Below are 18,770 nucleotides of genomic sequence, written 5' to 3'. Positions count from 1 at the left end.
ACTTGGGTCCCTTTAAGAGCGACTTGGGTCCCTTTAAGAGCGATCTGGGTATTTATAATGGTAAAGATCATTGCTCGGTTACCATGACAATCTTACTAATGTCAGTGAGACAAAATCGCTAAGGACCTTCCATATATTACATCTTCTATTGGCCAATAGTGGACATGTGACTGTGGATGTTGTGATACATGCCTGACAAGACCTTAGAATTCCTATTGGCTGCTATAACTCAGCTATTTGCATATGTGCTGTGATTGGCTGTTGGCGGTTAGAGTGTGGCCATTACTTGCAATGGGCCGTTATTTTCTATGGGAAATTCGGGGTCTTTAAAGGGGTACTCCGGTGATCATGAAAAAAAAAACAAATTTATTCATACATCTGTAGGGTGTGTCATTATATTGTCTTGTTGTGTTATTTTTTTTTTTAACTCCCCTTTGTAGCCCCCATGTACCTACGTTGATTCAATCAAAAACGTATCTGCTTCCTGTTTCATCAACATCTCCAGGGCATGCGCTCAGTCTGACTCTCTATATTCCCCTCTGGCTGTCAAGACGCTCTAGGAGTCCCCTGGCCTCTCTATGGTCCCCTCTGTTTCTCCTCACTACCCTACCACATGACCAACTGCCAATCCTGTTGCTAAGCAACATACTTTGTGTGTAAAGATTGTCCTCACAGAAAAGCAGAAACAACCCTGCTGACCTGGTCATGTTGTAAATACATATCTGTAGTTTCACCATGCAGGAATAATTGTGCTCACCTCCACTGCCGTTCTACCTCAGCAACCCCCCCCCCCCCCCCCCCAGTGCGTCTTGGCAACTCTATAGTATGGAGAGGGGTATTTCACTACTGGCCTCGTAGCTACAAATCCCAGTATGACCTGGTGACATTACATGATGGGAGTAGTAGTTATGCAACTTCAGGTGGCAGAACTACAACTCCCACCATGTACCATTACCACAAGACGAGGATGGGGCTTGCAGGGATGAAACCAGGAGAGCTCCAAGTTAAACAACTACAACTCCCATCCTCATGTTGTGATGACACTACATGATGGGAGTTGAAGTTCTGCCACCTGGAGTTCTCCTGGGTACATTAGTACAGCTACCATCATGTACCATCACCACATGAGGATGGGGCTTGTAGGTATGCAACCAGGAGAGCTCCAAGTTGCTGAACTACAACTCCCATCTTGTACTGTCACCACAACATGATGATGGGTCTAGTAGTTATTCAACTTGGAGTGCTCACGGGTTGAAGAACTACAACTCCCATCTTGCACCGCCACCACAATATGAGGATAGAAATTGTAGTGATTCAACCAGGAGAAATCCAAGTTGCAAAACTTCAGCTCCCATTATCCTGATGTAGGGACAATACTCTATGGGAGTTGTAGTTTCCCAACTTTGATCTCTCCTGGTTGCATAACTAAAAGCCCCAGCCTCATCTTGTGGTGACATTACAAGGTGGGAGTTGCAGTTCAGCCACCTTTAGATCTCCTGGTTGCATAACTACTACTCCCATCATGTAATGTCACCATGGCATACTGGGAGTTGTAGCTGTGCAATCTGAGGAGCCACACTAGATGGAGGGTCACAGAGGAGCAGAGGGAGAAGCATGTAGTGAAATTTCCCACCCCTACAGACCCGCCGAGATTCTATCTATTATCTATCTATCATCTATCTCCTATCTATCTCCTATCTATCTATCTCCTATCTATCTATCTATCTATCTATCTATCTATCTATCTATCTATCTCCTATATCTATCTATCTATGCAGAGGATTTACAGCACTGTTGTGCTTTGTATATAAATATACGGTACCTGAGTTTTGTACCATGTATTCACGCTTGAAAATGGTGACAGAGTCACTGAAACGTTGCGCTTGGAGTGTTGCACTATGAATTGACTGAATAACCACAACTTGTTGAGCTTTTTCACTACGCTGGAGTGCTGTGGATTCTCTGGCTATATACTTATTATGATCTCTGGTCTGGATCAAGATCCTCTGGCACCACCAATACAACATTATGCAGTGCTGCTTCTTCTCTTCCTTCCTATCTATCTATCTATCTACTGAAGGTAAATCACCACGGCACTCCGGATTCAATCAAAATCGTGATTTATTGATCCCACAAATGCGACGTTTCGCTCTGTCACTCAGAGCTTTTTCAAGCCGCCCCCCCCCCCCCCCCAGGTCATTGAGTTCAGTGCTGGGGAAGGAAGGGGGGCTTTTATCAAGATTTGGGTTACTAGGAAGAAGCAGTGTGTGTATTGCAGCATAGAGGTGGTCTTGCACCCCTACCAAATAATGCAAATAATGTTGGTAATAATAATGCCACCTGCTTTGCTCCATATAGTAATAATGTCTACTGTGCCTCCATATAGTAATAATTCCACCTGCTGTGTTTCCCATAGTAAAATGCCTCCACTCATGTGCCCTATGCCTATATAGTAATAATGCTCCTGCTGTACCCACCATAGTAATAAAGTTCCCCCCCCTTTGCCTGCAATACACCTACCCCCCCCACACACTACCCCCACTTTACCCCGCTGCACACACTATCCCACCTGACCCCCCTACACACACTATCCCACCTGACCCCCCCCACACACTACCCCCACCTGACCCCCCCTACACACACTATCCCACCTGACCCCCCCTACACACACTATCCCACCTGACCCCCCCTACACACACTATCCCACCTAACCCCCCTACACACACAACCCCCACCTGACCCCCCCTTCACACACTATCCCACCTGACCCCCCTACACACACTATCCCACCTGACCCCCCACACACACACACACTACCCCCACCTGACCCCCCCTTCACACACTATCCCACCTAACCCCCCTACACACACAACCCCCACCTGACCCCCCTACACACACTATCCCACCTGAACCCCCCCCCCACCCCCTCACACTACCCCCACTTGGCCGCCATCCTAACAGACACACTACCCCAACAGCCCGGCCTATCTCTGAGTACAGATAATGTAGATGTCACCTGCAGTCCTATGTAACAGCACAGATAACACAGTGATATCTCTGAGTACAGATAATGTAGATGTCACCTGCAGTCCTATGTAACAGCACAGATAACACAGTGACATCTCTGAGTACAGATAATGTAGTAGTCACCTGCAGTCCTATGTAACAGCACAGATAACACAGTGACATCTCTGAGTACAGATAATGTAGTAGTCACCTGCAGTCCTATGTAACACAACAGATAACACAGTGACATCTCTGAGTACAGATAATGTAGTAGATATCACCTGCAGTCCTATGTAACAGCACAGATAACACAGTGAGAGAAATATGTATGTATGTATGTATGTATGCAACTGTATCCCTCACCTGCAACACTTCCGGGACTACTCTGATGCGCTGTTCTGGTGTTGCGGGTGTTGTTGCTGGTCCCGCTCTGATGTTCTGTCCCGGGGAGGGGGGCAGTAGGGTGTTGTGTGGTCCGCTCTTATGCATCTTCCAGGGGGAGGGGCCGCTTTGATGCACCGTCACACATAGCACAGCACACTTACCTCATCACACATACAACACACTCCTTACTTCATCACACATATCATACACTCCTCACCTCATCACACATACAACACACTCCTCACTTCATCACACATATCATACACTCCTCACCTCATCACACATACAACACACTCCTCACTTCATCACACATATCATACACTCCTCACCTCATCACACATACAACACACTCCTCACTTCATCACACATATCATACACTCCTCACCTCATAACACATCATACACTCCTTACCTCATCACACATAGCACAGCACACTCCTTACCTCATCACACATAAAACAGCACACTCCTTACCTCATCACACATAGCACAGCACACTTACTCCATTACACATAGCACAGCACACTCCTTACCTCATCACACATTACCCCAGCACACACATCATACACTTCTTACCTCATCACACATATACATGCCTTACCTCATCACACATAGCACAGCACACTTACTCCATTACACATAGCACAGCACACTTCTTACCTCATCACACATAGCACAACACACACATCATAGACTCCTTACCTCACACATTACCCCAGCACACACATCATATACTCCTTACCTCATCACACATATCATACACTTCTTACCTCACACATAGCACAGCACACACATCATACACTCCTTACCTCATCACACATATCCCAGCACACACATCATACACTTCTTACCTCACACATAGCACAGCACAACACTCCCACTCTGATGCTCCATTCCAGGTGAGGGTTTGGGGGGAGGGGCTGCTCTACTCCTTAGTCCGACGTGGGGGGGATGGGCATGCTCTGATCAGCAGGATGTGCAGACCTCTCTACTGCCGGGGGAGGGGAGCAGAGTGATGGAGCCGTGCACTGTGCTCCTCTCTGCACAGCACAGTTGGTAGGAGAGAGAGGGGAGTACAGGCGGCCGCTCTGTGATGCTGCCCTCTGGGGGATGGGAGTGGCAGTACCTATTGCAGAGCGTGTGTGCAGAGCCAGCCCCAGCCGAGCTTTCTTCCCTTCCACATCTTGCCTGACAGGTGGCTGCAGTCCCCAGCTGGCCCCTCTCCCCCTCAGGGCCCCTGTGCAGTACTGGAGTGCAGCATAGGGCTGATTGTGCAGGAGACTCTCCTCTGATCGCTCACCGGGAGCAGTGCAGTCAGAGCAGAGTCTCCTGCACACTCAGCCGTATGCCGCACACACACACCGACCGGAGAGGATCTCTTACAATGGCTCTATTGCAGCCCTCAGAGCCCTAATCTAAAGGCTGCCATTAGCAGTAATACAAGGAAATACCACGTGCGGGGGGTAATTATTATATGTGCAGTGTACACAGGCTTGCTTGATGTCACCCTCTCCGGTCAGGCATAGAGCAGAGTAACCATGTCAGCGTGTGGACTGTAGGGGACAATGAGAGGAGCAGCAGAAAGTTCTTCCTGCTCTCCACACGCTGACATGGTTACTCTGCCCTATGCCTGACCGGAGAGGGTCACATCAAGCCAGGAGGCCGGGTTACAGGCAGCTTTACCTGGGGACAGTGCGGTGACAGGGGAGACTCTCCTGGAGGAACAGAAAGTCTGCAGATATGCCGGGCTCCCAGCTGTCATCTCTGCAGGAGGCCCTGTGTGACCCGCGCACAGGACACTTCCTCACAACAGAGCAAGTGCACAGGGAGGGAGCTGATTGGCTGCAACTGCAGACCAATCGGAGGAAAGCAGGAAGACACCGACTGACCAGGAGTGATTGGCATATGCAGGAGAGACGAGAAGGGCGGTTAGTGACGTATCGTCGGCGGCGGAAAACGGGGGTCGACAGTCTGGTGGAGGACCTGACATTTTCAACTTCCTGTGGGGAGGAGCTGGGACCAAAAAGAAGACCAAGCTGCAGGAATCCATTAGGTAAGTATATTGCAATGTTATATAACTTTACCTAACCTTTTCATTGCAGGTTATTTTTATTTCACTGGAGTACCCCTTTAAAGGTAAATTTCTTAAAAATGACAAATCCGATCGAAACGAAAAATAGATAGCACACCTCACACCGCTGAGGGCTTCGAAACGCAGTTTGATCGGAGTGTGCGCGCAAAGCGGTTCGGGCTGTATTACGCGCAGAAAAATAGCTGGAAGAAGAAACGGAAGAAGAAGAAGAAGAATACGGATTACAATATAGTGCTTTTCAAGCACTATAAAAATGGATGAAAACGAATGCACATAATTGCATCAGTTTTTCCATCCGTTTTTTTTTTTTGCAAAAATTTTTGGAAAAAAAAAAAAAAAAAAAAAGATTGCAAAAACGTAGTGTGAACCCAACCTTATGAGGTGGCATCAGCGGCTACTTACATTGTAACTACAGAGCTAAAAGGCTCTGTAGTTTTGTGCTATGCATGGAAAATACATTCACCGAGCAAAAAAATTATAATTTTTTTTTTAATTAAATGTGTGAATGTAATGATGCTATATATAAAATAATACAATGTTAGGCTATGTTCACACAACATATTTTTTCGTATTTCTACGGCTGTTGTTGCAGATTGCAACAGACTGCTATTTATTGAATAGCGGCCGCAGAAAACCATGTCAGTGCACACTATGGAGCGAGCGGATCCGGCCACTTGCTCCATAGCGTGCAGTGGCAAGTTCTGATGCAGGCGTGCACGGATGCGCCCGCTTCAGAACTCTACGGCAATAAAGATCATCTGGCTGGTACTGCAGTACCAGCCAGGATGATCTTTTCAGAGACTGGCCGCTCCGTGACCCGTCCGGGTCACGGAACGGCCAGTCTCTTACGCCATGTGAACATAGCCTTACAGATACATTTATTGCGGAAAACATTTAACTGAAAATAGCATCTGAGAGCTTTTATATAGGGCAGTGGAATAAGCACTTTTTATACCCTCTTGTGGAAGGACCCAGTATCTAATCAGACCACACCAGTAATCCCACACACACATCTGCATGCCGACTTTAACAGCAAACTGACATTTCTATATGGGTGCATTTTTTTTCATTAATAAGTGTATATGTATCAGTATGCTCTGCAGTGTTTATTATTCTGATATACCATGGCGCATTTTTTTTTATGCTCCGCAAGCTAAATATTGTCCAACAGTGTTAATTTACCAGCTAGTCTGGTTCAGAAAACCAATTTTCAAATACATCATTAAGGAATTAAGTTAAAAAGGGGGAGTTTCACAGACTTGATCTATTAGCCTGAGTCTATTTAGAAACTTGATCTAGTAGTCGAAGTGGCTACTAAGGCTATGTTCACACTACGTATCAGACCGGCCGTTCCGTGACCCCGGCCAGGTCATCAGCGCGGGCCCCCATCAGAGCCTCCCATGGCACACAGTGAAGCAAGCGGCCGGAGCCGCTCGCTTTACTGTGGGAACTGACAGGGCTTTCTGCAGTGAATTCCGGACGGAGAAAACTGACATGTCAGTTATTTGCGGCCCCGCATGGAATCCCGGCCGGAGCGTATACGATGTGTATACGCTCCGGCCGGATCCCATACTAGATAAGGTTATGTTGCGCTCCGCAAAAAGTACGCCCGTTGTTGCCGATTGCAACAACGGCCATACTTTTACGTAGTGTGAACATAGCCTAAATGTGCGTTTACACAGAGATTTATCTGACAGATTTTTGAAGCCAAAGCCAGGAACAGACTATAAATAGAGAACAGGTCATAAAGGAAAGACTGAGATTTCTCCTCTTTTCAAATCCTTTCCTGGCTTTGGCTTAAAGGGGTTGTCCGGCGATAAAAAATTATTCACAGAATAACACACATTACAAAGTTATACAACTTTGTAATGTATGTTATGTCTGTGAATGGCCCCCTTCCCCGTGTCCCACCACCCCCCACCCGTGTACCCGGAAGTGTGGTGCGCTATACATACCTGTCACGTGCCGACCACGGTCTCCGATCCTCAGCAGTGACGTCTTCTTCGCGCGGCCAGCGGATCTTCCCGAGTGCTGGCCGCCCTCTGCAGCGTCATCCGCAGCTCAGCCGCGATTGGCTGAGCATAACTGTGCTCAGCCAATCGCAGCTGAGCGGCTGATGATGTGGCCGCGTCATCAGCCGCTCAGCCGCGATTGGCTGAGCACAGTTATGCTCAGCCAATCGCGGCTGAGCTTCGGATGACGCTGCAGAGGGCGGCCAGCACTCGGGAAGATCCGCCGGCCTCCCGAAGAAGACGTCACTGCTGAGGATCGGAGACCGTGGTCGGCACGTGACAGGTATGTATAGCGCACCACACTTCCGGGTACACGGGTGGGGGGGGTGGGGGGACACGGGGAGGGGGGCCATTCACAGACATAACATACATTACAAAGTTGTATAACTTTGTAATGTGTGTTATTCTGTGAATAATTTTTATCGCCGGACAACCCCTTTAAACAAATCTGTCAGATAAATCTGTTATATAGACAAAATGTATTCCCCTGTGGTGCAGCTGCGGGTAAAATGAACTCTTGTGGCCAAATTCCCTCACACAGTGGATTGCTTGGAGTTCCAGGAGAGGTATACCCTGTTAGGTTACATAGTTGAATGGTGCCTACTTTTGTTTTGTCTTCAGCTGTGCATGGACTTGCGATGCTGTCAGCATAACGTCTTCTGTTTTTCTATTAACCGGATCAAGCCATGTTGGACGCCCTGATTGTACTGGATCTCTTACTGCTGCATAAAGCTCCTCAAATTTTATTATGGTTTTTTCATTAAGTTTCAGCCTGAAGTCAGAAGAGAAATAAAGTTAGACTTTAGGCTATTCTTCCATGTTCAGTTTCAAATCATTTTCCACAATCCTAAAACTATGATTACCCAAAAATCTATGATATCAAAAAAATTTGATAAAATGCAGCCAGATCAGCTATCATCATTGTATCATTTTAAAGTGTCACTGTCGTTATAACTTTCAAAATCTAAATCAACAGTAGATGTGATATAAAGCAAGTTTGCAACATACATTCATTATTTTTTTTGTTATACTGTAAAACAAAGCTGAACTTCCCAGAAATCCAGGTCCAGTCTCCTGAAGGCAGGTTTTCTGACTTGTGTTGGATGAAAAAAAGAGACTAATCACAGGAATCCCGGCCAGTACAGAGAGTCACGGCTCAACATGTCCATCAGTCACATGACTGCCTTCTCTCTGTGAGCGCTCAGAAGGCCTGGGATACACAGCACTTCCTGTTTTCTGACTGTTTCCTGTTTTTTGAGAAAAAGAGTCAGAAAACAGGAAGTGCCGTATTTTCCATGATAACTAAAAAAAAAATAATGAATGTAAATTGCAAACTTGCTTTATATCTACTGTTGATTTAGATTTTGAAAGTTATAACAACAGTGACACTTTAAGGGCATATGTACCATAGAGGGGGCATCATGCACCTGCTATGGGCCCCTTAGAGAAAGGAAGTCCAGGTCTGATTGGTGGTATCTCCTCTGCAAATGGCTGTCACGTAACTGTGTAGGATTTTCCTCTACTGAGAAACTTTATTTTTATCCAAAAGGGTAACGGTATGGAAAGATCATGGGAACAATCAACAACTTTTGTGTCTTAGGCTATGTTCTCACTAAGTTTTTTTCTCAGCATTTTTTAAAAGAAAAAATTACGTCAGTCATTTCACTGTTTGGCCATCCGTCGCTACAATGACGGCTGTTGGTTCTTTATTCTAGTTTAGGTGGACTAATTGGCATTTGGGTGTGTTTTTAATTTGAAAAGCCATTAAATTTAATAGTAAAAACTATCAAAGAACAGTGAAAAAGGAAAAACTGTGTGTGCACAACTAAAAAATAACGTCCAATGTTAGCAAAAGATGTCCAAAAATGATTGTCATGATCATTATTTGTCCGTCATTTTATACACTATGTGCATTAGACGTCAGTCATTCCATTGACTTCAATGCATTGCATTAAAGTCTATTAAATTGCGGCAAAAATGAACACCTTTATTTTTTTTATGTCGTGTGAACGTAGCCTTAGGCTCCAAAATCCATCACTGTAATGGGGGCCCCATTTCATGTTTGGTATTTAGTCTGCTTTCTTCATGCACTTCCTTTGCATGGATGGGATCAAAGTGAGCACTACTGTTGATTAATGGCCCGCTCCTTTAGTTCATAGATGGGACATATAGACAGAGATTGTCGAAATGACACCCCTTTAATCCATTTATTAACTTAACAAGAGAAAGTAAATCCTTACTGTAATAAAAAAAAAAATTGACTGTATTATTTAAAATTCAGTTTTATAGTAGGTATGAATATCTTCTGGTAATGATATCTTATATGAGTAAACACAATGCCACCTAGAGAATATCACATACTTAAAGTTTCACACATTTTCAAAAGATACAAATCTAATCTGTGCTTTGCAGTCTTTACTGAATTATTGATATAATGGCTTCTTGTAGCATATTTTATTCATAGTTGTTCTGACACAAGAGAGAACAGCAAAAATCTGGCAATAAAGCAAAATTCTAAAAGAAAAATGACAATAATTACCAAGCACACCATAATAGAGAATGTTGTATATCACATACCTTAACAAGAGTTGCTGAAATGATCTGGAACTTATTGGTCTTCCAAGAAATTTTGATAACATCATAAGAAGAACATCTCTGGAATAGAGAAGATGCCAAATTGACTATTAAAGGGGTATTCCCCCCAAGATCAATGCCCCTAAAATGATAATGATAATGATAAAATGCCCCTAAACCTAGCTGGTCTTACTCTCCAAGTCCCCCTGTCTTTCTAGCTGCTGACGATCCTGAGTTACAAGTGTTTCTAAAGGTACTGGCAGGGAAACTATATTTCTCATCATGCATTGCTTCTCCCAGATGATGATGATGATGTAGCAGAGCGGATGATGCAGCAGAGTCGATGATGTTGTAGCAGGGCCAATGATGTTGTAGCAAAGCTGATGATGCAGCAGAGACGATGATGTTGATCGATGGGGGGAGGAATGCTGGTAGCTGATGATGGTGAGGTGTGGAGGGGGAGATCGGCGGCATACTGGCGGCAAATGGGAGTGTCAGGGTGCCGGGGACATTACTCAGGGGGCCGTGGCTGATGCACTCGGGGGGGGGGCAGTGTATATATATAGCAGAGCAGTGTATATATATATATATATATATATATATATATATATATATAGCAGGGCAGTGTACATATATGTAGCAGGGCAGTATATAGATGTCAGGGCAGTATACACCAGCACATACATGGGGAAGAGGGCACAGGGTGATTAGTTAGTGAGGACTCGGTAGAGTTTTGGCACAAGGGGGGGTGACACAGCAGAAGCGGCACTGACTGAGCGGCTGCTGTATACAGAAAACACAGAACACACGCACAGCTGGTGGGCAGGTCACCACGGAGGGGGGGGGCTGCCGCGGGTGAGTTCCGATGCCAGCCATCTCCGATGCCTGTCGAGTTGCGGGAGGGGGGGTTGTTGGGAGCGTTGTGCCTCTGGCGGGGTGCCGCAGGTAACCACCTATGAGCTCCGGGGGAGGGGGGTGATCCCGCGGGTCACCACCAACGAGATGCGGGGGGGCACGTTGGCCACTGTCTCCGATGCCGGGTGAGCTCAGGGGGGGAAGGGGAATGGGGTTACACACTGTGTGTGTGTGGTTAGGAGGGTCTCCGATGCCGGGTGAGCTCAGGGGGGGCTGCTTTCAGAGTGGGAGACAGTGATCAGCAGCAGTGTGCTGGGTTAGAAGCATTAACCCAACCCATTGAAGAGACGGAGGACACGTGAACCCGACATGGAGGGTGGGGGCCAGGAGCAGGGAGCATGCCGGGTTGGACTGAGGTTTGATGATTCTATGCATTCGGTGGGGGTGAATGCATCTACATAACTGCAAAACTGTGCAGAATCCATAATAGCTTTATATTGGAAAGATGGAAAGCTACGGGTGGGCAACGTATTAATGCAAAAATAATTTGGGGGGAATACACCTTTAAGGTTACAGGAAGTTCTGCAAATATGTCTGGTGCAGCCAAGGACTGGTGTAGCATTTCTTATTTTATTGGCATACAGCTATTTATTTTTGAGAGTTGTAAAAAATCTGCCCTCCTTCTAATGATAATGAAATGACTCTGCTTATTCTGTCCCAATTCATACAGCAAAGCCAGGAAAGCAGTTATGAAAGCCTGTTGTAACTGCTGTAGTTGCCATTGTAAAAACTTGAATGGCACATTCTATGTAACCATGACACTTAAACCTGATTAACACATTAGTAGCCCTGCCTGTATCGAATGCATCCGTAACCTGTCTGCATTTACACTAACCTCTTCATTCAAGATAGGGGATCTGTGCTGCAAATGCGGACTCTATAATGGCTTGCCCTGTAACACACACCTGTGTGTATGAATGGGTCATAGAAATGAATGATCTGCAAATGTAGACAGAACAAGCGGATTTGTGGCAGGGGCCTGAACTTTCTAAGCTGATTTCAGCTGATCCCCCCCCCCCCCCCCCCCAGGGATTCAATGGAATTAATAAAAGTCATCAAGGACATAATATCTAGATCTAAGACTCAAAAATGTCAATTATGGACTTCTTAATAGTACAACTATACCAATAAAATATAATTGAATATAAGGCTATGTATTCACCAACCTGTTCACTTGCCCTTTTCCCTCGGGATCATTGTTTTTAAACAGTTGTCTGAGACTGAAATATCCTCCAGACTTTAACTTCTCACGTAACGTATGTTCCAGCTGAAGTGAACAATAATGTTATATAACAAAGTAAAGTAATATATTCACTGCATATTGACAGCTACAGCCAGTGGCGGATTATAATATGGGCGGTTTGGACGTCTGCCCGGGGCTCCGGGGGGGCCCATGCCATGCCGCCCACATTATAATCTGCCACGGCTGATGCGCGGCTGCCTGGGGTGTCCCGTCCTATCCCCGGCAGCGCGCGCATCAGAGAGCTCCCCGTGCGCCTGTGAATTTTAGCGCACGGGGAGCTCTCTGATGCGGGGGACAGCCGGGGACAGACCAGGAGACGAGAGGCTCAACAGGAGAACTGACGGCAGGTGAGTTGTGTTTTGTTTTTTTTGTGTTATCTGCTGTGCACAGGGGGAAGGGGGGGGGGGGGCAAAAGGGGACCATCTATAAGGGGGGGGCAAGAGGGGGACCATCTATAAGGGGGGGCAAGAGGAGGACCATCTATAAGGGGGGGCAGAGGGGGACCATCTATAAGGGGGGTGCAGAGGGGGACCATCTTTAAGGGGGGGGGGGCAGAGGGGGACCATCTATAAGGGGGGGGAGAGGGGACCATCTATAAGGGAGGGGGAGAGGGGGACAATCTATAAGGGAGGGGGGAGAGGGGGACCATCTCTAAGGGAGGGGGGAGAGGGGGACCATCTATAAGGGGGGAAAGAGGGGGACCATCTATAAAGGGGGGAGAGGGGGACCATCTATAAGGGAGGGGGGAGAGGAGGACCATCTATAAGGGGGGGAGAGGGGGACAATTTATAAGGGGGGGAGAGGGGGACCATCTATAAAGGGGGGAGAGGGGAACCAACTATAAGGGAGGGGGGAGAGGGGGACCATCTATAAGGGAGGGGGGAGAGGGGGACCATCTATAAGGAGGGGGAGAGGGGGACCATCTATAAAGGGGGGGAAGAGGGGGACCATCTATAAAGGGGGGGGAGAGGGGGACCATCTATAAAAGGAGGGGGAGAGGGGGCCATCTATAAGGGGGGAAGAGGGGGACCATCTATAAGGGGGGCAGAGGGGGCCATCTATAAGGGAGGGAGAAGAGGGGGACCATCTATAAAGGGGGGGGAGAGGGGGACCATCTATAAGGGGGGCAGAGGGGCCATCTATAAGGGAGGGGGAAGAGGGGGGCCGTCTATAAGGGAGGGGGAAGAGGGGGACCATCTATAAGAAAGGGGGGAGAAGGAAGAGGGGGACCATCTAAAAGGGAGGGGGGAGAAGGAAGAGGGGGACCATCTATAAGGGGGGGCAGCCCGGGGCCCAGGGTACATTTAATCCGCCACTGGCTACAGCATAGAAACATATAAGAGCTGGAATACAGAAGAGTGACATTTCTGTATAGACACAATGCAGATATATCATCAATGCAGATTTAATCCATTGCAGTGATAAGGATATCTTACCTCATCTACTTCAAGTCTGAGCTCGGTTCCAGGCCGAGAAACAAAACTAGACCTGCTGGTCGCGGTGCTCACTCTGCTCTCAGCACGACTCCCAATGTCAGCCCTTTGACCTGTGTACAGACATAATTTAGAGATTCTCTAGGATGTTGTAGACATACTGAACTGAGGGCAAGCCTTTGCACATGTATGTTTCATTCACCTCCTACCACATGCTGTTTATATTTATGGTACCTTCTAGTTTTGCCATGGGGCCTGTGACCCTCAGATAGCAAGACCTGGGTGTGCCCTCTATACCATATTGGCAGCAACAGTGATTAGTATCATATATTTGAAAAACCTGTATATTTGGCCAAACTATCCACATAAAACACAGCATTCACTGGTATATGTAATCCCAGCCATGATAAGGCAGACAGGAGTGATGTCCTGGCTAAGGTACTACTAAAGTATATAGTATGTGGAAAGCAATATCCCATTATGTGTTAACTCTAACAGGAAACTGCGATCAATATCTATCTCAGACCTTGGAGAGTTGTAAACCTTCCAATCTTATACTCATATCATCTATATCATCTCCTACCCGAAGAATAAGCATTCACTTTAAAGAATGTGGAAAATCCCTTCAAAATGAAATAAGATATTGTGTGTGAGTTTTTGGTAAGTAGTGTAACTGGAGAAGCGATAAAAGTAATTCCCGTGTTTAAAGACTCTTATTTGCATCTCTCTGTGTAATCAGAGTAATAATGCACTAGGTAAATACATCCTCCCCATTACCAACAAACCAAAGTGAGCAAACCAGGCTGTAATTTACACCCTATAATATACTAACCTATCATTAGTGACCACAATAGGCAAGACCGTATGCTTAACTGAACAATTAGATGGCCATTACACTGTTGGAAAACTACAATTCCCAGCATGCTCTGAGAGCCAATGTCTGTCTAGGCACACTTGAAGTTGTAGTTTTGCAACAGTTGGAGGGCGGCTATCCTATATTATATCATATACTATAACTAGAGCAATAACTAGACCATAACTAGAGCATAACAAATGCTTTGTTATCATCTAGAATATAAAAATGAAAAAGATTGAATTTTTTTAAAATTTCATCTAAACCACACAGAAAATTAAACAATGATGTCATATTTTTAACAACTGCTTTTAGTCGTCTCATTTGCCCTTTGAAAAGCATCACAGTGAACTTTCTCAGTTTTACCACTAGATGGCGATAGAGCCAAAAAATAGCAATGTATCATTGTAACTTTTGTATATCATCTACAATTATAAACTGGTGATAACCTGGATCTACAAGCGTGGTGGTAGATGGGCAAAACTGATCAGAACTGCAAATAAATGGTGGCGCTGCTGAGGAAATGCATTTTGCTTCATTCAAGCAATTACAAAATTGAAGTAAAAGCACTGTATTGTACAATAGGTATTAACTACTCTAAGACAATGTAGTGAATATATTTTTAGAAGCCTTACTTTCTAATAATGCGACAAACACGCTCAGGCTGCTGCTAAGCAACAACTGGGGCTGGCAGGTGAAACGCATTGGACAACAAAAGCATTTCTAGTCCCAGATACCAGAGAGTGCGCAAGAATTGGCAGGACCAAAGACCACAATTTGATATTTTTATACATTTTTAGTGGTCAGGGAGGGGGAATATTAATTTTAAAACAGTAATACATTCTATATGCCAGCATGTTGCTGGGAATTGGACTTACAGTAGTACATTACACCAAGTACTCACTGTTTAGCTAATCCTAAAAGCCCTGATTAAATTACTATCAGACTGTATACTAATAGTGGTCTTGTTTGCTATCTCCTATACCCCTCTTATGTACAAATTTTATCCCTGTTCAATCTATTGATGCAAATAAAGCATGGGCTTTGAATCTACGGCATGCATGTACATTTGTATATGGAGTATTTTAGAATGTTTTTACCCTGTGAGTACAATTAAAGGGGTTATCCAGGATTAGAAAGAACATGGCTACTTTCTTGCATTAATAGCACAGCCCATGTCTTCAGTTTGTGTGTGTTATTACAATTCAGCTCCATTCACTTCAATAAAATTGAGCTGCAAACAGGCTGTGTATATATTGTGCATATTTGTATGTAATATGTATGTACGCGTGCATTCATTTGTAACTCCCTCTACCATATCTAAATCTGATGGGGACTCAACTTTCAAGTGTCAATCAAGCAGGGATGTAGGAGAGAAGAGACATTATTCAGGTGTTTCAAGAAGCCTCTTTACTCTTTATACCAGAGGGAAAAAAAAAACATTTTCTATGTTATGGAAGCACAGACAAATATATTTAAGGTACCATGTGATTTCTTGACCTAACAGCACTTGACAGGCAGGTGGGGGGTGCAGGAAGATAAGAAAGAAAGTGTACTTACCAGTTCCTGTGCCCTCGTAGTGCTGCTCTCGTGTCTCTCCCACAGCCACCTTTTTCAGCTGGGTTAAGTATACATCATGGTGCTGGGTCCTCCACTGCAATGTCACAGACCTGCTGTTGGGTTGCCCACTTAGCCAGTCAGTGACTGCAGCAGTGTCCTACCCCAGTCACTGAGCGGGCGATTCATCAGCCGGTCTGTCGGATATAGTTAAGCGCTATTGGGGCACGGGGACTGGTAAGTATATTTTCTTTTTTATGTTTCAGAACCCCCCACCCACTGCCTGCCTAAGATTTGTTAGTTTGTTAGTTCATGCTGTTTGCATAAAGTGACTGACAAGTTACTAGAGCTGATGCTTGCTGGTCACATACACAGTTCTATGCAAAGTAATGTAGTAATGTGAAAGGTTTGGTGCTGGTTATATCTGGTATATGTAGGGTGAGCCCCTGGAATCAAATTCCCTGATGGGCCCAAGGTACCCTAGTCTATTTTGGCTGCAAAACCACACACAAACTGAGAACAGGGGAGGTGCTGTTTCTGAACATAAGTGGCCATGTGTTTCTAATCCTGGGGCGCAAACTAGCATAGATCAGTGAGATTGGTGGCTCTTTTGCTGTGCCTTTATACAGCACGAGAAATCAAGCAAATAGGCTGCATGAACAATCCTTGTATCGCTCATGCAGTCCTGGAAACTGATATCACACATATGTACAGTATATATCTGTGCTGTCAGTTTCTAGACCACAAGCAGCAGTCTATACAAATCCCCCACGCTACTTGTCATCTGGTCCTCACGGGATTTTATCTTATTGCATCCTTAGTTATGTATTCCCATGACCTGTTTGTTGAGCTACACTTGCACTTTGGCTGATCGAATCTTCTGACCAGCCATAATATCTATCGTTATTGACCATTTAAAGAGGAGACATGTGGGCAATAACAATGTATGTTCATGACTGCACAAATGCTACAGTGATCATTCGTAACATGTAAAAGGGCCCTTAATTCACTATTTGTAGTAAGAATTCATAGGCCTCTTTAGCAGACATTGCTTTGCAGCCAATTCTCCCATATCGTGTTGTGACCCACCTTACATAACTCATATGTAATTTCCCTAAGCAAATGCTGTCTCGTGACCAAAGCATTTATCCACCAGCAGTCTAAAATAAGCCTCCAGCAACCTGTTCTTCACAGCACTGTTTTGTGCTTGCGTATTGTACATGCTGAAACTCAATACAAGCTCTGTGACCCCTGACCTGGGAAAATGTCATGCTTCTTCCAGACTATGCATGTGCAGTTCACTCATAAGTTAACAGTTGCGTCCACTTTTAGAGAAATTCAGAGTCAATTTTGCTAAAACATTTTTCCATCATTAAAGAGTTATCCAAGAGTCAAAAAAATATAGCTGCACACAGGCTGTATCCATGTTTACCAGGACTCCCTAGGGCTGCATCCAACCTCTTCAGCCACCGGTAGTATTCGGGAGCATTCGGGTTTGGACAAACCCCTACGTGCTTGAGGTTTGCTCATCTTTAATTACAACCTAGCTCTATTCACCTCAATAGATCTGAGCTGCAATATCAACACAAACTGTGGACAAGAGTGGCGCTGTTTTGGGAAGAAGGTAGGAATTTTTTTTAAATCCTGGATAATCCATTGAAAGGGTTTGTCTAAAAAATAATTCCACGGTAGGTAAAAAAAAATATATATATGTACTTACCTGCTGACAATTCTTCGCCAGTGTCGTACCGATAATGTGGGTCTCTGCTGCTCAACTCTTGACACATAGCAAATGCCAGCTCAGCCAGTCACTGGCCATAGTGGAGACCCACCTCACTCAATGATTGCCTCTTTTAAATACTGTACATGATTATTGATCAAAACAACCCCTTTTAGTGTAAAATGTACTATGTTATAGCTGAAGACAAAGAAAAAATGTAAATGGGCTCTGTGCTACATGCTTCCTTACATGCTTCTAGGGGTGAGTATCCCTTTAGTACAGTGTTGTAGACAGCTTACAGCCCCTATCTTTTCATACAAACTCTGCTGCTCAGCTGTGTATATGAAGTTTAAGGGATTACAAAGGAGTGACTATCCTTTATTTACTAAGAATGCCCTTAAACTGGGTGTGAAAATAAGTTTGCTACCCCAAATTCCCAATAACATTTATCCTTGTCATGTGTATATAAATGAATGTAGATTGTAGAGAACATGATTTGCCACCATTTAACACATACTCTTGTTACTAGTATCTTATCTTATGAAAGAACACATGGACAGTTTAGAAAGAGGTAATGCATGGTGGTCTCTGTAGTCTTTATGGCAGCACCCATCCTATTTTACTAATAAGAAAAGAGAGTTTGACAATAAAATCAGCATTTAGAAAACTAGTGTATTCCCAGACAATCTGTGTCTGTTCTGGAGGTGATAAATTGGGTTACTGCACTCTCCCTATTGTCCGGACATCTCCTCCAAGTGCTCTGTAATTTACAGCCACCAATCAAAGCTCCAGCCTACAATGAATGACGTGCAGGTTATACTTATTCTTTATTTTCACCAATTCCTTCAGCTCTTCCTGCTTTCCATTAGTGATGCAAATAAGGACCATCATGTACGGCTATGTTCACACAACGTGCAAGAAAAAGGAAAAAGGCGTCCGCTTTTTGTTTAAAAAAAGAAAAAAGTGCATTGAGGTCTATGGA

General features: G+C 44.9%; 1 protein-coding gene across 1 annotated transcript in view; it reads right to left on the bottom strand.

The window, feature by feature from the left end:
- LOC138797497 (EF-hand calcium-binding domain-containing protein 6-like) overlaps nt 1-18,770 on the bottom strand; it is a 105,647-nt gene that overhangs the window by 70,511 nt on the left and 16,366 nt on the right. Inside the window, exons 3-6 of the mRNA XM_069977738.1 lie at nt 13,662-13,771; nt 12,149-12,249; nt 10,071-10,148; nt 8,098-8,265 (exon numbers count right to left, since the gene is read on the bottom strand). Of these exons, the coding sequence (XP_069833839.1) occupies nt 8,098-8,265; nt 10,071-10,148; nt 12,149-12,249; nt 13,662-13,771 (457 nt within the window). The remainder of the gene's footprint in view (nt 1-8,097; nt 8,266-10,070; nt 10,149-12,148; nt 12,250-13,661; nt 13,772-18,770) is intronic.

Source organism: Dendropsophus ebraccatus, chromosome 7, assembly GCF_027789765.1.
Source record: "Dendropsophus ebraccatus isolate aDenEbr1 chromosome 7, aDenEbr1.pat, whole genome shotgun sequence".
NCBI classification, from domain to species: Eukaryota; Metazoa; Chordata; class Amphibia; order Anura; family Hylidae; genus Dendropsophus; species Dendropsophus ebraccatus.
Note: the sequence above shows the minus strand (reverse complement) of the source record. Positions and strands in the feature narration are given on the sequence as shown.